Genomic DNA, 20,474 nt, shown 5'->3' with positions numbered 1-20,474 from the left:
TTATTCTGTTACAAATAACCCTATTACTCTTTCCCTAGGACCATGGAGTGAACTCCCTGAACCTGGGTTTGATGGAGGTGCGTTTTATTTAGTAGTAGGGGTAGATAAAGTAGGGACAGATCCATTCGGGTTAATTCGGGTGAATTTATTTAATCCCAGGTCTAAACCGCTGGGAAATGACTCAGCACTGAATCTCACGGTGCAAATGGATCCCTTAGAGACAGTTACTTACAAGGATTCAGAAGAGAAATGGTTTGTTGCCACAGATTATACTAGGTTAAAACCTCAGGAGTTGATAGAGCGTGCCACAGGTTTTGGAGATAGGAATCTTTGGTTAGATTGGGTGGCTCAAAATGCTAAGGAGCAGAAAGTGGTTGATTGTGTTGCTTGTGCTACCGCTCGACCTCATTTGTTTACTGAACCCGCTCCTCTGTATCCAGAGGATGAGTGGGGATATAATTGCATGCTGAGATTAACTAGAGAGGCGGTGGACACAGGTAACTGCACCACTTTGTCAGGTTTATATCCGCCAATTGATAAACGTACACAACCAGGTTCATTCACACCAAAACGAGATAATTATACATGTTTTGAGTTCTCTACAGACAGAGTGAGATTTAGGCTAGGAAGGATTGATCCAAGCTGGTGTCAGAGGACAATCACAGGTAGGACTATCAATGATGTAAGTGACCCAAGCACAATTATAGGCACCTGGGCGAGAGGTGGGCTATATTATTATTGTGGGGAGTATACCCTTTTGGTGCAGGTTCCCTTGGGGAGTGTGGGAACGTGTGCTCTGGTGCGCCTAGCTGCACCTTTGATGCTCATAGGCAGTAGGCTAGAGACAGTTCCACAGCAAGGCGCGGATGTGTCTACAGCCAGACGGAGGAGAGCCACAGGGGGTATCCACAGGTATGATCCAAGACGGGACTCGCCAACCTGGATAGACTCAATAGGAGTTCCCAGAGGAGTTCCAGATGAGTATAAGTTAGTTGATCAGATAGCGGCCGGGTTTGAAAGTGTGTTTTTGTGGGTGACTCCAAATAAAAACGTTGATCGCATTAATTATGTTCATTATAATGTGTTGAGACTCTCTAATCTCACTAGGGACGCGGTGGAAGGTCTTGCAGAACAATTAGGTCCGACGTCGTTAATGGGAATCCAAAATAGAATGGCGCTGGACATGTTATTGGCTGAGAAGGGAGGCGTCTGTGCGATGTTTGGGGATTTATGTTGCACCTTTATTCCCAACAATACAGCTCCGGACGGAACGGTCACGCGGGCGCTGGAGAATTTGAAAGCGTTATCTAGAACCATGCATGAGCAATCAGGCGTGAACTCGAGGCTGGGAGACTGGTTCACATCTGTTTTTGGGCAATATAAGGGATTGTTTATGTCTGCCATGTTTTCTCTTTTAGTTTTTCTAGGTTTATTGCTGATCGGGTGTTGTCTCATTCCTCTGGTGAGGCAGGTGTTGGGTAATCTGGTGAGCAGGGCCATAGCTTCTGGTTCAGCTGGGTCAGCTGGTCCGGAACATATGATGCCGTTGCGAGAAGCCGCTTGGACGGAGGAGTGACACAATATCTCTAAATGTTGGCCTTTTTTCCTAAAGGCCAAAGAGGAGGAGTGTGATCAGGAGATATTTTATTTTGTATTCTCATAATCAGTTATCATTGATTAATCATTTACCATTGTGGAATCTGTTGACAGAATAATCTTTTAATTACATCTGTGTTACTCTGAGCAAATATTAATGCACACTGACTGTTTATTGAGGTTCTGTATCATTCTTGTTATCTGCTTAAGTTGTTGCACTTTAGTGCAGTCACACCGCTCAGACCCACCAGTCCTGTTGGGCCCAGGCCCGCCTGCGTTTAGTTCTGCACGTACGCCGGCCTGTAACCACATGCACGCACTTATGTAACACACGCACGTTCACCTACACACTTAGTAATAATAGGAGGGTCGTCTGAGGACAGTTTCTCTGATAGATACACTTTCACAAAATGCACAATGTAATACACACTTGTTTTTCTCTTAAGAGTAGCAGTTGATGTCTATATAAGGGAAAACTCTTTGATAGGCGGGGAATTGTTATCATTTGTGATCATTTCCAGTAAAGATCCAACTGTGATGTCATAATGGCAATATAAGGAGACGGGATGGTCCAGTTGACGAAGGATTGGATTGCAAATTGTCTTTCCCACACTGACTGCGCAAAGTGTGTAATAAAGGTCACTATTTTTTGACACCTACTTCGGCCTGGGCTTGCTTTCTTCTCTTCCCTAAATCGAACGAACCATAACACCGAACAGTCATTTTCTTTCACAATGCAGCTATAAAATGCCGTAAAAAGGAGTAAAAGAAGCAGGCAGAGGGTCAATCCTGAAAGTTCTGCTGAAATTTCTGTGAACAGGACATTTTACCAGGAATTGTAGTGTGGAGCAGAAAACCACCAAATCTGACAACTACACCCCAGCTCAAATCTGTACAAACCCTTCCTTTGCTTCCTTTCTTGCTCACTCTTGCTGTAACTGCTACAACATATCAGGAATTGAAAATGTGCTCAAATCACAACAGGGGATCACTAACTTTACACTGAGCCACTGTGGTTTTAACACCAGCACCGAAAACAAGAGGAATGAGAAGTCAGGAGTGAGAATATTTCCAAACTAAACAAACACATAGATTCAAGCATACACTCGCACACATATAGAGCGCTATTAATTATTAACATTTTCTGCCACAAGTTGTTTATTTTGAAGGCTGGCCTGTGTGAGAAATTTGAAACACCGCATCAGATTTTTCTTTTTCCCCATTCACTTCATTCTTTCGCCCTCTGCCTTTTAGATCTGCCTTCAAATGCCTGGTCAAATACAGTATGTACTGCACTGCTGCAGAGGTCTGCAATGGTGAATACTTGCATCAAACAAATCTTTCAGCTAATAAGGTTAACATATATACAAGTAACCTCTGTGACCCCAAAGCCTACCCTTCAGAATTCTCAAAATGCTCAGTTTAAGAAAGTTTTTTCTTTTCCGCTTCTAATGTCGGTATGATATGATTATAACAGTCATGTCAAAGGCACTGCTCTCACCGTCAATGCATACAGACCTATTTTTCTTGTTTTCTTCAGCAGCCATTTAGAAGAAAGCTGGCTCAAAGGGAAGGGCAGAGGGGCAGTAATGGCTTTTATCAGTAACGCAGGCTCAGAGACTTTACAAAGGTCTTGTGCGAAATAAATTATTTGAACTGTGAATCGTGTAAAACTACTCCAATGGACCCTAAGAATAAAAAACATGGACCTGGAAATGGGCATAATAGGTCCTATTCAAGTATAAATAGCACATATATGTTCGCTTCAAAAACTAAGCCATTGTGCTCGGCTGGCTGGGGTGATATTACTGTTATGTCTTCCATATTACATTATATACTTACTTGCCCTCATCTCTTCAAATGTAGAGTATGACGAACATTTGGTTTCTTGAAAAGCTTTCAAGGCTGAGTCGGCTGCCTTTGGTGATGTCTTGCTTGAATTTAATGTGCACTAGTTGTCAGTCATCACTCTATCCCATTTCTTACCAACCGCAGAAGCAAATAGTTCGTACACTTGTATGGGCACATATTGTGTAAACACCGTCTAATGGCTTTCAGTCTGCAGATTCCAGGCAGCCTGCTTGATGTTTGTATGCTCAAACTGCCTCCTAGGAGGAAACTGCTGCCAGTCCCAGGAACAGTGCAATTCAAATGTGGTTCACAAGTGAATGAGCCAATAAGCCGAACCAAGCGAGCCAACGCATAACCGATGCAGCAGTGTTGCATCTTTCTCTTCACCCACCCCTCCTGCTCCACCATCGTAATACGAGAAAGAGTGAGACAATCACTGAGAAAGAGGGAGAGACAGAGACAGGTTTCCCTACTCTCCCTACCTAACCCCACCCCCAACCCCCACCAACCTCACCCCTCCCAATTCATTTGAGAGAGAAGAGAGAGGATGTGACAGCCAACACAGGCTCTCGTCAACCTTACCTCAAACATTCCTGTGTTCGTGGTTCAGGCAGGAGAGGAGGTGACAGGAGGCACATGGATAAAAGCGCCGCACACACACAAGCGCACACACACAAGCGCACACGCACGTACACAGTGCACATGCGTGCGCACACAGACACGAACACATGCACAGTACTTGCCCACAGATCTCTAATCTTCTCCTCAAATCATCTCCTATCAGCCACAGCAGCCTTCACTGCAAATTGTTCCTGCGTGTGTGTGTGTGTGTCTATGTGATCAACCAGTGGTGTGACTCAGCTCCCCAAACAGCGATGGTGGCTCAACTTCTCCCCTTTTACACACACCTCATCCACTTTGTGTCTTTTGTAATGGATAAGGCAGATAATCTGCTTTTGTCTGAAAAATGTTTTGGTCTATAGAAGTGATTATGACTTCGGTGGACTGTCTGATCATTCATGAGCAGTGGATACTTATACTGTAAAATATCCTTACCAGGACAGCAGCAAAGCTGACCTTGTGCTGCATTGTGAATGTGCTACCACAGAGCAGACTGCGCATATTGTCCAGTGTCTATATAACACTATGTCCAGCATTAAGACAAATGCTTCCCTTTTATTTAATGAACCTTATTATTGAATTAGATGTAAAATATAGTGCTGTTATAATAATAATGCACAATAAAACAAAGCAAATCATTTTATCCTGTGAGTGTATCTAGCAGGGAATAGCTGCCCATTCCTACATAAGATACTAATACCGTCAATGCCAAATAAAAGGAAACAATCTTCTTTTTCTGAGTGAGCAGAGAATCAGCTTTTGCTCTAATGGAGAAGAACATTTAACAAACTTGCATGAGGTGTAACATTTTCCACAGTACACTCTGTTCTGAATTAGAAGCTCTTTTGAAATATTTACCATCACATGTAGGTAAGGGGTGGCTCCACCAGTGGTTCTTCTCGCACACTAGCGGCTCCTCATGACTGAGTCTATAACCAGAGTCACAACCAAACGACACCGTGGAGCCGATGGAAAAATCCTGTCCGTACCGAATACCGTTGACAGGGATGCCGGGGTCCAGACACGAGTAGCTGTCCACTGTGACGCCTGACAAAAAGAGTCACTTTGTTTGATTCAAAAATCATTTGAACATTACATGTTACATTAGATAAACAAAAATACAAAAATATGCAGTGCAAGGTAGACTGTTTGTTGTTTGATTATCATCATGGTAGTCCTGGTGACAGCCACTGAGGTGAGAACCACAACAGAAGTGGTTTTGTTTACCTTCTCAAGTGTTTACATGCCATCTGCTGTCAAATTGAACATGCACTTCAGATAAAAATGAAGGTGGAGTTTGAAGATGCTGGCGGTCTACGCCATTAGTACTGAGTAAATGGAAGAAAAACAAGGGGGTGGATGGGTGGGTGGTTTGGGGTCTTCTTGCTTTTAACTCAGAGTTTAAAGTATATCTATCTTCTGTACAAACAATTAATGCTTTCATGTTTTGTTGAAAAATTCAGTTCAGGTGCCTGGGCACCTTACTTTGGAGATTTTCTGGTCACACCCAACTGGGAGGAGACGCTGGGGTAGACTCTGAACCCAGTGGAGAGACTGCACATATCTCATCTGGCCTGGGAACACTTTGGAGTCCTCCAGGAGGAACTGGGGAGCCTGTGGCTTGAATACCCTGCTCATGCCAGTGCCAGCAACACCCAAATTCAATTTCTTTGTGGTCTAATATCTCATATGCATTACAGCTGGTGTGAACCAAACAGAGGATGATGTCTAATTTTTAGTAGTGTGATATTGTGAGATCATGGAGACCTAGTGTGAATGTGGTCAGAAGCATACTTTTAAGAATTTGTCTAAAAATACACAATATACAGTGGGGCAAAAAAGTATTTAGTCAGCCACCGATTGTGCAAGTTCCCCCACTCAAAATGATGACAGAGGTCAGTAATTTGCACCAGAGGTACACTTCAACTGTGAGAGACAGAATGTGAAAAAAAATCCATGAATTCACATGGTAGGATTTGTAAAGAATTTATTCGTAAATTAGGGTGGAAAATAAGTATTTGGTCACCTCAAACAAGGAAAATCTCTGGCTCTCACAGACCTGTAACGTCTTCTGTAAGAAGCTTTTCTGTCCCCCACTCGTTACCTGTATGAATGGCACCTGTTTGAACTCATCATCTGTATAAAAGACACCTGTCCACAGCCTCAAACAGTCAGACTCCAAACTCCGCCATGGCCAAGACCAAAGAGCTTTCGAAGGACACCAGGAAAAGTATTGTAGACCTGCACCAGACTGGGAGGAGTGAATCTACAATAGGCAAGCAGCTTGGTGTGAAAAAATCAACTGTGGGAGCAATCATCAGAAAATGGAAGACATACAAGACCATCGATAATCTCCCTCGATCTGGGGCTCCACGCAAGATCTCATCCCGTGGGGTCAAAATGATCATGAGAACGGTGAGCAAAGATCCCAGAACCACACGGGGGGACCTGGTGAATGACCTGCAGAGAGCTGGGACCAAAGTAACAAAGGTCACCATCAGTAACACACTACAACGGCAGGGAATCAAATCCCGCAGTGCCAGACGTGTTCCGCTGCTGAAGCCAGTGCATGTCCAGGCCCGTCTGAAGTTTGCCAGAGAGCACATGGATGATACAGCAGAGGATTGGGAGAATGTCATGTGGTCAGATGAAACCAAAGTAGAACTTTTTGGTATAAACTCAACTCGTCGTGTTTGGAGGAAGAAGAATACTGAGTTGCATCCCAAGAACACCATACCTACTGTGAAGCATGGGGGTGGAAACATCATGCTATGGGGCTGTTTTTCTGCCAAGGGGACAGGACGACTGATCCGTGTTAAGGACAGAATGAATGGGGCCATGTATCGTGAGATTTTGAGCCAAAACCTCCTTCCATCAGTGAGAACTTTGAAGATGAAACGAGGCTGGGTCTTCCAACATGACAATGATCCAAAACACACCGCCCGGGCAACAAAGGAGTGGCTCCGTAAGAAGCATTTGAAAGTCCTGGAGTGGCCTAGCCAGTCTCCAGACCTCAACCCCATAGAAAATCTGTGGCGGGAGCTGAAAGTCTGTGTTGCTCGGCGACAGCCCCAAAACATCACTGCTCTCGAGAAGATCTGCATGGAGGAATGGGCCAAAATACCAGCTACTGTGTGTGCAAACCTGGTAAAGACCTATAGTAAACGTTTGACCTCTGTTATTGCCAACAAAGGTTATGTTACAAAGTATTGAGTTGTATTTTGTTATTGACCAAATACTTATTTTCCACCCTGATTTACGAATAAATTCTTTACAAATCCTACCATGTGGATTCATGGATTTTTTTTTCCACATTCTGTCTCTCACAGTTGACGTGTACCTCTGGTGCAAATTACTGACCTCTGTCATCATTTTAAGTGGGGGAACTTGCACAATCGGTGGCTGACTAAATACTTTTTTGCCCCACTGTAAAATATATTTAACAAAGTATCTTCATATGAATGGATCAGTTTTAAATGCACGTGTATTTTTCATTTTTTTGTGTAAAATTTGCAGCTATAAATGCATATGCACATGTGCACATACTATATGTGCATAGATATATAGTGTATGCATCTAACTTACTTTCATAGAGTATTCTGAAGCCAGCATTTGACCGGCTGTTATCAGTGGTAAACAGCAGATAAAGAAAGTTGCTGCTGCTGAAAAGGAACTGGGGGACTTGGGTGCCATTGAAGGAGCCAACCAGAGGAGACAGGAGGTTTGGACCATCATGGATCTCCAAGAAGTCATAACCCAGTTCTGTCTGGAACCTGTGAAGATAAAATGTCAGGACATTATATTATAGCTGATTGTGATTTAAAAACACTGATGAGATAATGAAAAGTTCTTTAAAGGTTTCACATCATTTACAGGTTTTGGAGCCAATTTTTTCACCATAAATACACTTTACAATTCGTAAACAACAGTCTATGTCTCGGCTCTACCAGCAGTTCACAGCCCAGAGAAAACATCATTTGAACAAAAATATTGCCTGCCTTCCTAGTCAAAAGACAGCTTTGTCAAAAATTTACAGCCTAGAGAATTATGAGTCATGTGATATTGTAGGCGAATGTCCATAAACTTTAAATCTTGTAAATCTTCATTCTTGCTTGTTCAAAGCTCTTTCTAATATTCAGAATCAAAGAGTTACTGTATGCCACCCACCTGTCAAATGTGATTTTGATGGCACGTCCAGGTTCTGCTTCAATCACCCACTCACAGTTAAGGGAGTCTTTGTAATAACCAGGCCACCCAGGAGATAATATCACTCCACTTGGAGCCGAATAGTGGCCTCCACATGGGGCTGTGAGGGGAGAATAAAGAGGCAAGTGAGAGAAGAAGTACAGGACACCCAATGTGTCAAAGTACAAATTAATGTATAACAAAAGAAATTACAATACTGTGCAAAGGATTTGAGTCGCTGCTCACTTGCAGTAATACACTGAAACATGTAAATGATAGAAGTCCAGTGTATAAGGCAAAAACAGAGTGTGTACAATTCTAATAAAGTAGAAAGTCAATATTTGATCATCTTCATTCATCAGCACAACCTGAACTGACTTAGTCAAGCTTTATTGTAATTTCTTACAGTGGTCATTTAGAAGTAGACATTCAACCCCACACTGCTTGAATAATGTTGAGGTCCAGGCTCTGGGGAGACCAATACATGACTGATACTAAAATGCAGCCCTAAACCACGACAGAGCCTCCACTGTGGGTGTGACACTTTCATCTGACCTCCTCTGGATATATTGATGCGTCATTCAAGTCCTGTTTCAGGTCTTTATTGGATTTTATTTCATATTTCTTCAGGACATGACTTTAAATCATCTAATGTAGATCATTTTTAGTCACTTCAGTTTTTGTCCTCCACTTGTCCAGTTTCCTCAGTTTTTTTAAGGGCAGACTGTACACCATGCTATGCCAAGTTTTTAGCTAATAGTGCTTTTTGAATCATCTCGCTGATGTCAAAATGCTATTTTGTGCTGGTCAGTTGTGTTGTCTTTTGTTGGGTTTTTTTTGGGGGTTTTTTAAGATTCAATTAATAAATGATGGGTGAGTGTTGCACAGTACTGTATATTTAGTCAAGTTTAGCAAATCAGGCCCACCTGCTACTAATAAGTAGGTATTTTTATATTTATATTTACATTTTTATCGTTTTTCTTTTTTACATTGGAGTTGTGCAAAAGCATAACTTCAATTTTACTATTTATTTTGAAGACAGTGGACTTCTGTGGACTTCATAATCTTGGGTCAAAAGGAAACACGATTTCCACACTTCTTTTTTCTTTGAGCTGCAAAAAAGTTCTATTATGTTCACCAGCTGGACACTAACACTGTTGGCTTTTGGCTGACAGCAAGCTGAAAAATGAAAAATCTGCTAAAATATTTATTGAAAATGAGGGAAAGAGAAGAGAACAGTTTTATGCATATAAGTTAACTTGTCAGTGCGATTAACATTTTCCACACTAGACACGGGTATTTGATGCTTTGGCCAAATAGCATATACATAGCATACTGTAGGTTTAATTACCATTTAAATACTCCAAAAAACATGCAACAGATTCAGATTCTTGCCCTTGACAGAGATTCTGATGAAGCAACCCACAGCTTTGAATATTTAATAAAAATAAAGATAAATTGTGTGCTCAGAAATATGTCTACAGTACATGATGCAAGGCTAACATAAATTATTCATATTATGTAAATATACACGAACACTTAAAAGGAACATGAACAATCACTCAACAGTTATTACAATGTAGTATTAGCCTAGAGCCATTCTGCTGCACTCTTTTTTTCCAAGTTTATTTAAACTTTAACTAAGTGTCTCAAGTCAATTTGTTCTAGTCTGTACCTCCTGAATACAAGTAAGTGGATTTTCTATCCAAGTGGTTATAGACACACATTAGATACAATGGATCTTGGGACTTTAAATGACCTGGAGCATAATTAACACAACCCTTCTTTGTACTATCAAAGGCTCTGTCACCAATAGCTGTGTTGAAAATATCTTGAGCTAATTATATTTACCACTGGAGCAATCTCAAAAGCACTTGTGCTCTAGCGAACATCTCTTCATTCCGTTTGAGAATCGCAGGTCAACTTCGCATTTTACTTTTCTGTACTCAACAACTTTTACAGAAGCTGTTGATTACACTCTGAACTTATGCGACTTTACTTTAAGGTAATAATATAATCGAATAATATAAATAACTTCAGGCAAAGTGCTGCGCCGCGACTTTACTTGACATTTAAAGAAGTCACAGTTATGTTTAACACATTCACATAGTGTCCAGTGTCTTTACTTTCACTTTTAGCTGCCGATCATCTCTGCTGCACTCCTTCCACACAGAGAGAATTTTAAATTGCCAAGTACTTCTACAGACAGAATGTTGGTAAGCTATTAGCTATTTGTGTGGCAGCAGTTTATTAACAGTTATTTCCCTGGGTGTTTAGGTTAACTGGCCACCTCCATATTTTTCCTTCTGTTGAACTGACAGGATATAATTTCTGCCTCCACAGAGTTTTTACAGCATTAATGATGAGATCTTGGATAGCATATTGTTCCCTAGTTAATAGTTTAAGCAGCAATCCAGCCAATATTTACCTTCACATTTAGGAATAGGCCCACTCCACATGACTTTTCCTCTTTCTAACTGACAGGAGATGGTCTCAGTTCCTTGGGTTTTGATAAAACCGTCCTCACAAACCACAGAGATGGAGCTGCCAAGCTGGAAGCTATCTCCAAAGCGGCGAGCGTTGATGGGAATGCCAGGGTCTGGGCACTCATTATGGCCAAATGCTGTGGTAAAAAAGTTACAAGGAGACACAGATATGATGAGGGAGATATTGGAGACTAGCGCTTCACATAGAGAGACAGACACACACACGAGAAATGTTATTAAAGAATATGAGACCTATACTTTACAGCCATTCACAGGCTATTTTGCTCATCATTTTGATGAAATATTTCAGAAGTGATGATGCAGATCTATATGCTGCTACTTGAAGTCTTCTGCTGTTCGGTCCTTGCCAGCATAATATCTAAAATTTCTTTTGTCTGTTTTATGCTCCCGTCATGTTGTTTGCACATATGATCATTGCTCATAATACAGTATGTTTGCTTGATGCTTTATATGCATCTGCTCCTGATAAAAGGCAAAGTCCAGCCTATGAATGCTCATGTTTTGCCAGTTGAAGCAGCTTGGTGTTTTTAGTTGATAAAGCATTAAAGATGCAGTCATAGAAAAAAAAATAAAGTCATATACACAAAATGATGTGAGATGATATCGCAAATAGAGTGTGAGAAAACTCGTGGACAGAACACTTTGGCAGATATGTTTGCCGTCAAACCCAGCCTGATGCAAAGATCAATATCAATTTCCATTTCTGTTGCCCGGGATCCAGACGTGTTTTGCCTAAATTAGCTCAAAGACTGCAAGCGGGGGCAAGATCTTTTTTGGTGTACATGCTGTATCCTGATGTCTTATAAGCTAGTCAACAACGCATCACATAGATTTTGATCAGCTCCAAAGATTTGCACAGATGACAACAATGTAAGGGAGACGGAGCTTCTAACTGCGGGTAAAATTCTAATGTCTATTCTAATGCAGGTTAAAGAGTCACGATATGATGTTTAAAAAAAGACCATTTATGAATTTTTGGAGGATTAATTTTTTTTCACTTTTGACGGAAATAGGCTGACTGTTTCCTCTTGTTTCAAGTCTTTCAAGCCTAAATACATCCTGGACCTCTCTATGTACTGGACGCACAGAGATGAAAATGGTATCCATCTTGTCATCTGAGTCTACGTTTGACAACAAACAAGCAAAAAATTGCCCAAAAATGTTCCTTTAAAGCTTCTCTTGCCTTTGCAAGTACTTTGTTCTGCAACCTACACCTCTATTCTTAGCTGCTATAATAATCACAGGACCTCTCTTCTATAACCCGTTGTCTTCAGCGCTACTGAAACTTCTAGTTGGGAGTGAATTAAAAGAGCTTTATCTAAATCAAACTGAAATATTTACTACATGGTTTTCAACATCTTGGTTAGAAGTTATGCCAAGATTTACATGGAGCTCTTTGCAGATGTCTTGAGCCACCCCTCATTTACGTTGCTAGGAAAATAGGGAATATGTACAGCGATTTACTGTAAAGTGCAAACATACATCCAAATGAAGCATATAAAGCAAAACCACACTTGTTTGTACAATCCTAATGGGCCTGGAAGTCAAAATTTGGTATGGTCACCAACACAAGTAAGCAAACTAGTTTTCTAGGCTTCTTGAAGGACATTTAAGGCTCTTCTTTGGATGTTGGCTGCTTTTTGTTCTGTTCTCTGTCAAGATGATGCCACAATGCTTCAACAATTTTTAGGTCAGGTCTCTGGGGAGGCTGATCCATGACTGATAGAGTTCCACTGTCTCTTTTTTCCAGGTATTATTTTACTGCATTGGGATTGTATTTGGGACCACTGTCATGGTGAAAAATGAAGCTGTTACAGGTGTTCAGATCATTTCCAGATGGTACTGAATAGTGATGGTGCTTTTCTGCATTCATAATACCAATAATTTTGATAAGATCCCCAACATCACTGGATGAAATGAAGCCCCAAACCATGAGGTTTGCGTTACGTCGGTTCATCATTTGAGTTAGTGCTTTTTTATGCTTGAATTATTTATCGGTCAGTCTCGAGTAACTTTCCTCTGATAATGGCCAAGTACAAGGATAGGAGTGAAAATGAATGAAAGAAACACAGCCTATTGTCCAAAGGAAAACCTTGAAAGACCTTCAGAAAGCCTGGAGAACTAATGCTCAAGATCACTTTAAAGATCACTTTACAAGAAAGTCTGACTCCTTGGAAGCAAAATATAATGAAATGAGTGATGGCCCAAGAGTTCTGCAGAGTACTGTGTAAAGTGTAATCATATATATATGTGTATATATATGTGTATATATATATGTGTATATATATATATATATATATATATATATATATATATATATATATATACACACACATATATATATATATACATATATATATACATATACATATATATATATACATATATATACATATATATATATATACATATATATACATACATATATATACATATATATATATATACATATATATATATACACCCAGCACGCCCCTGCGGGCGGTTTATCCTTCAAGCTCGGGTCCTCTACCAGAGGCCTGGGAGCTTGAGGGTCCTGCGCAGTATCTTAGCTGTTCCCAGGACTGCGCTCTTCTGGACAGAGATCTCCGATGTTGTTCCTGGGATCTGCTGGAGCCACTCGCCTAGCTTGGGAGTCACCGCACCTAGTGCTCCGATTACCACGGGGACCACCGTTACCTTCACCCTCCACATCCTCTCGAGCTCTTCTCTGAGCCCTATATATATATATACATATATATATATATATATATATATATATATATACACACATACATACATATATATATATATATATATATATATATATGTATATAGCACTATATTGCTTCAAAATTAACAGTGCCTTTATTTCTGTGTTTCTGGGGTTTGACCTTTGCAAATGAAAAAAAATATGACTATAAATCAAATTTCAGATTTCAAGCTTAACTTGGATTTCGTTCATGTGAAGCATTTTATGATAATTCTATTTTTAGCAGAGAAAACAAAGTTGCTCATTTGCCTAGATTTAGGCCAAAGAAAGAGGATGGAATACATACTACTGTATGTGATATTAAATCCTCTTCCTGACATAGAGTGATCAGCCTGAAACTCCAGCCTCAGTGTGTTGGTATTAGACGTCAGATGGGAAGGACTCTCAGCTCCAGAGAACCTCCCAATGACCGTGGCATCATTTGTCTCGCCATCTTTCACTGTTAGGGAATCATAAGGTGCCTCAAGGTCAAAGTCATTAAATGCCAAGTGTATTCTGGAGCCCGGATCTGATTGGATGAGCCAAACACAGTTCATGTTGTTCCCATAGCCTTCTGGGTAATCCGGTGAGAGGACGGTTCCTGAGGGAGCAGTGAAGTTGGACATGCAGGGGACTGTGGGAGGAAGAGAAGTACAAAATCACAGACAGTAACAGACAGAGAGACAGACAATTTTCAGAAAGCATATGAGGGAGGGGAAAGGCATACAGGGAGAGAAATTTTCTGTTAAATATTCATCTCCACAGCGTCATCGGTCATCATGCGCCCCAGGCCATAATAAACTCTGTACTGTCGCCTCAGTGACAGGTCACAATGAAATTTATCAACATCACAGCAGTGCACATGCCACATTTTTTTAGTTCAATCCAATGCTGTCATATACCTGAAAATCAATTACAAATAATTCTAACACTTACATATGCATATAGGGATATTTGCAGACCACTGATTGTTGTCTTGGCAGGAGATCGTTTTTTCTCCAATCAGCTCAAACCCAAACTGGCATTCAAATCTCAGGATTCCTCCATTTGAAAAGTTGTCACCTTCTCTTATTCCATAGAGAGGAGTTCCAGGGTCTCCACAACTCTCTTTGTCTATTTCTGGAATGACACAGATTCAAAAGAAGACATGAACAGCAGCATGGTCCCCAAAGACGGCTATAAACAGTCCATGTTGACAGGAATCCTAACCTAAACCGTTACGATCATATGCTATACACTTCAGTCACTGTGAAAAAACAACCCATAAAAAGATAACATGAAAAATGGCAAAAAAAATCCAGCTGCCAAGTAGATGAAACATAAAGTAATTTGATCATTCAGCATGAAAAGAAGAAAAAGAGTAGCACATACCAAAGGAAAACTGAAGAAAGAGCTGGGACTGACATAAAGTGCTCACTACATACAGCCCAGCAATAGAAAACAACTTTACTGAGACAATTTGTGAGTACTGCAGTCACAGAGGTTGCCAAACTTGGTCAAAGTGTTGGGAAAATTTAGTGAAACTAGCTACTTGTTTACAATCATTACTTGATTCTTATTTGCATTATTTACATATCACTTTTGTAATACTTCTATCATCATTTGTTTTTTTTTTTACAAGATCTTGCCTGTAACCCATGACTGTACAATCTGACAGCAGTAGAGCAGCGGTCCCCAACCTCTGGGCCACGGACCAGTACTGATCTGTGAGTCGTTTGGTACTGGGCTGTGAGAGGTGAGGCTTGGGCGTGAAATTTATGGTTTTCGGGGGTTTTATTGTTATTTTTAAATCGTTTTTATTGTTAACTCAGTTTCCCTGGGTTTTTTCCAATGTGCTATGAATAAATCATCTTTTTTGGCATTGGTTTTATTTTGTTGTATTTATCCGCGACACCTTAAAGGCCGGTCCGTGAAAATATTGTCGGACATAAACCGGTCCGTGGCACAAAAAAGGTTAGGGACCGCGGCAGTAGAGGACACCTTGGGTCACGTGGACGGTACTTTTGAAGTAGTTTTTGGTGTTATGAAGAAACTCAAGGGTGACAAGACACTGTAAACTTTAGACCTTATATCTGCAACTCAGCTTTACACCTGTTACTTCAGTTTTGTCACTTAAGCTAAATTATAAATTAACTGTTTTTGACAGTCAGCACACCGAGTGTTTCTTCCCAGAGTCTGGCCTTAACAACATTTGTGCAACCATGCAGTGCTATCAGTCTCAAATCCTCCGTGGTTATCTTACTGTGTTGTGCAACACTATGTCATGCTACAAGAGCTCATCATCCATTTTGAACAGAAACACACTGCCAACTGAATCTAGTCTTACTCGAAGGTGATTGGCTCTTGTTTCGCTGAGTCAGGCGAATTTCTGAAATGCGTCTGCTTCTCAGTTCATGTAGCCTGGAGCAGATTTTGTATCCCTCTCTTTCTGTTTCCTCCTTCCCCTGAGTTTGCAAGTATTCATGACACATCTTTTTTTTAACATTGACTCTGACCATAAGGTTGGACAGATCCTTCTTCTGATTCTACATAACGGCTCCACTGTGTCACCATAACTCTTTATAATATGTTGTATACGGGATATCAGGAAACATACTTTCTATTTTCCCAGCCTTCCTCTCCTTTAATCCCCTGCTCTGCTTTCCTGTTTTCAGCATTATTTACAGGAGTGGCCCATGGCACGAAGCAAAGGTGTGTGTCTTTTTGAGTGTGTGCGCATTTCTGTGTGTTTCACTGTTGCTGCGAATGTGTGTCTCGGTGTGCGTGCTTGTGATGTATTGCATTAATTTCCATCATGACATCGTCTTTATGAGACCCACAGACTCAACCAATCACAGCCTGCCTAACACACTTGCTTGCACGTGAACACACACACACACACACACACACACACACACACGCAAAGACACCTAGCGAAGGAATTGAGAACAAATTACTTTGGAGAGAAAGCGGCACGCTGTCGGAACATTCCTGTATTGCTACTGCTTTTCTTCCTCACATGCACGCACGTACACACACACACACACACACACACACACACACGCACACAGTACAGTACATGCATGCAACACACAGAGACTTAAACAAACCCAATCCCCCATATGCAGTCAGTGTCTTCCTTTGCATCATACACACCGATACACACACACACACACACACACACACACACACACACACAATCATATTGTGCTTGTAACAACAAGGCTGACAGATTCACAAAGGGGATTAGACTCCTCAAAGAGTATCTAAGAGTGTGAGTGAATATGTAACTTCTACATTATGTCTGGATTGCACATTTAGCTAAATTCCAATTCACACCATATTGTCCACAAAAATACATACCCTGATGAGGTACAACAATAAAACCAGTGGCAAAAAAGAGTGAATAACACAGATCAAACCTTTCGTCCAGGCATTTACTGTAGGTTGATGTTAACTGTACAAGTAACTCCCATCTAAACACATGCCTGCAGCCAGCAAAACACCATAAAAAAGATCCATAGGTGTTACTCAGGTTCTGTAAGAACACGAGTCCCATCCCTAGAGGTCCTGTATCCATGACCTTGTGGGTCAGAGTCATTTTGGTGTGACAAGTATGACCTACACAGTATTAAGCAGGTGGTTTCCATCTTCTTTGGTAAATACAGGCACGTACAGACACACAGGCACACATAAAAGGGTAGTGTGCAAAATACACTACCTATTCCATATCTGAAAGAATAAGCTAATAGATTTTGGAAGGGATAATGAGACTGAGGGAAAAACTTTATTGGCCGTTTCTCTTTTGTGACAACTGTAAAATGTGCTTTAAGGCTTTGTTGCTAATGGTGAATGAATGCGTAATGTATCATATGCATAATCTAATCTCTGCAAACTGTTTCTTTCAACTGGAGGCTGCCGCTGTTCTGCTATAACAGAGGTCACAAAATAAGAGCATTAAACCCATTAAACCACAACAAATAATAATCCAAGGCAGCTTTTATAGCAACGGAAAAGAGAGGTATTGAATGGAAAGTCTATTAGTACTCTCAAACAGGTTTGCAATGTGAAGAAGAAATGAGAAATTCAGCCCGTCTAATTAGCGTGTACTTGTCTGATTCTGTGACCTAAAGGGAGTGGCTCAAATTGACTTGTTCACACTGTAGACATCAGCGAGGATGCTCTGTTGAATAAAAATGATCTCATTTATTACACTCACAATACTGACATTCTTTTCCGCCTCTCTCAGGTTCCAAACCAGGCCACCGAGGAGCTTTTGAGGATTGATTTGATGGGAGATGTGTATAAGAAAGACATCAATTTTCTGTTCTCATTAAAACACACAATCTATGTCAGCGCTTCTTACACAACGTGCACAAAATGTTTCCTATTCAATTGTGTAACTTTCAAATACCAGTAAATCTCACTAAATTGGACTTCAGGATGACAAATAACAACTGGGGTGCATTCTTTGATCTTAACACATTATGGTGCAGAAATGTATCACTTCAGCCCGCTGTAAAAACGCCTCGGCAACCCACCCACATCCTGCCTCATGACCTTGTAATGATCATCAGTGAGCTTCAGAAAGACTCCTGCAATCATCTATGTAGAAAAAAAAAATACAGACCACTGAACGAGACATGTTGCACATATTGCAGAGGCATTTTTGTCAATAATGCTTTAGAGATGTTTGGTTACTTCTCTCCATCTGGAAACATCATCCCACAAAGTCTAAAAGAACAAATCTGAACAGCAAAATAATAAATAATAATAATAAATGAATAAATAATAATAAAATAAAAGTGAACGCGCAACAGCCGTCAAGTACACAGTATCAAATCAAACCAGAAGTGCAAACCAAGGCTGCCGAGTCTATAAAGCACCGTTTTCTAAATCTCGCTTCTGTTTAAAGTAAAAGCAAAGAGCTTAATGAGCTCTAAAAACCATCTGGAGCTCCTCCTCAATCAGTTACTTCATGACCAGCGAGGGCCAAAATTACATCTTGTAAGTAAACATTGCGAAATCAGTCTGTGTCTGTTTATTCTAACTTAGCATTTAGAGAATCCTGTGGACAGGGAAACTGACATCTGAAACCACCATTGAGCAAAACAACTCTTCGCTCATTGTGCCTGCTCAGTTACCCAATGCCATGCCTAATTTGAAATATATATAATTTATTAAGTCTTAATGTGAGAAACAATTAAATGCCTTGTAAATTTGGATGGAATGATCAGCATATGTAGCATTTCAATGCCACTGCCTGGACTGAAGATTACATGAGTCAATAATTCATGAATAGAAAATGAAATACGCTTTACAGAGTCGTGATTAGGTAAGCCCTGCCCTTCACGAGTTACCTCGGGAATGCATACGCTTACAAAAAAAGAAAAAAGTAAAAAATGCATCTAGCTTTGACTCACTACTCCAATACTCAGCTTACTGACTGCAAAATTGAACCACGTTTCTGGTTATGTTGCAAATAAATATTTCATGAATTTGTATTTGTATTCCTCTGCCGCTCTCAATGAATGCTGTTTCATCCGGTATGATCAAGAGGGTCCTTCTCAATACCTGAACTATGTACAGTGGAATTGAAATACAACAGGCTCTGCAAGATCCAGTGTAGCTTTTGTTATTCTTGGAAATACTGTGTCCACCAGTAAACAATATCCATAAGATAATTCGGTTTATCTGTCAGGCATCGTTGCAAAGTCCCTCCCTCTTTCTCACTCTCCATTTAGAATAACTGTGCAATCTGATTAGTCCATAAACAGTTCTCATGCATCTATCCAGGTTGCACAGAAAAAAAAAAACCCCAGACTGCTTCAAGCTGAAGAGAAAAAGATGAAGAGGACTTGGCAAAGCATGGCAGGGTTAACACAGGAAATGTATTATAGATAGAGGTAAAGAGTAGTGTATTAGACAAACCTGCTGTCACACTTAAAAATGCATGGAAGCACAAAGACAGACAGAGATGAATTCATCACTGACAGCCATACATTGCTGTCTCTCTGTCTCTCTCAGCACACACATACATTAAGGATCCGACGAATCAAGGGTCATTGTGCCATAAAAATCCACCTTGACATCCTTCCCTCCAATAAAGCACATCACATATTAAAAACCATAAAGAGCAGATGAAAAAGCTAAAATAAAAACCTCAAAAGTAACGGCTGACATTATGGCTCAGTGATGAGATTGTGTTTAAGGCAGAATAGAGCAGAAAAACAGCAGCCTGTACACTCAAAGTCAAGTATGGGAATATCAGCGTTGATGTTTTTAGTCTTTCCTGTGCAGTATTAGCAGATAAGCTAATAGCGCACTGCGATAAACCTGGCAACACCTAACTACAGTAGAGAAAAAAAACAAAACATTTGTCATGACTAACACCATTTCACCCTTTTTTTCAGCTGGCCACGAAGCAGGCACTTGATGTTTATGCTGCACTTCTCAAGTCTGCTAGATCGGTATTATATAACACAGGATGATGGGATAATGCGAGAATGATGCATTTAAAAAAGCTGGAGCTGGGGGGGGATGACTCATCGCTGGAAACTAATTCTCAAAATCACCATTCAGATGTGTTTGTATGAAAAATGATTCAAATATTTGCACTTTTTGTTCTTTTAAGGTCACCATACATTTAAAAAAATCCATACACACAGATTTCTGTACTGTGTTTATGGACACAAAACTGGTAATACAGATTACTTGCTCAAAATTAATACACAGTCCAAATCAGAGTTTTCCTGGCTCAGAATTCATTGTTAGAAGTGAATACTGGTGATTACAAAGGCATAACACACCTGGTAATCAATTTAATAGTCACATTCCTTATCAAAACACTCATTTAGTGAGTTGAAGGCAAGCAAGAGCCAATACCTTTTTTCAAATGGTAAGAATCAGCGAGTACTCCAAAGCGGACCAGAGGGTATCCTCTGTGTGGAGTGTTGACTGCTGCATCAATCCAATTGGCATCTGGTGGGTTTAAATTATAGAAA

At 40.4% G+C, this 20,474-nt stretch overlaps 1 protein-coding gene across 1 annotated transcript in view; it reads right to left on the bottom strand.

Moving 5' to 3' along the window:
- The window catches only part of csmd3b (CUB and Sushi multiple domains 3b), a 433,532-nt gene that overhangs the window by 90,405 nt on the left and 322,653 nt on the right, over positions 1-20,474 (bottom strand). The window contains exons 13-18 of the mRNA XM_085346113.1: positions 14,428-14,610; positions 13,799-14,125; positions 10,682-10,876; positions 8,236-8,374; positions 7,654-7,841; positions 4,927-5,115 (exon numbers count right to left, since the gene is read on the bottom strand). Of these exons, the coding sequence (XP_085202239.1) occupies positions 4,927-5,115; positions 7,654-7,841; positions 8,236-8,374; positions 10,682-10,876; positions 13,799-14,125; positions 14,428-14,610 (1,221 nt within the window). The remainder of the gene's footprint in view (positions 1-4,926; positions 5,116-7,653; positions 7,842-8,235; positions 8,375-10,681; positions 10,877-13,798; positions 14,126-14,427; positions 14,611-20,474) is intronic.

The sequence above is a fragment of the Diplotaxodon limnothrissa genome, linkage group LG22 (assembly GCF_057381915.1).
Source record: "Diplotaxodon limnothrissa isolate DT_005_m linkage group LG22, D_limnothrissa_male_GT1.1, whole genome shotgun sequence".
Classification (NCBI taxonomy): Eukaryota; Metazoa; Chordata; class Actinopteri; order Cichliformes; family Cichlidae; genus Diplotaxodon; species Diplotaxodon limnothrissa.
The sequence above is the reverse complement of the archived record's forward strand: the minus strand, read 5'-3'. Positions and strand labels throughout refer to the sequence as shown.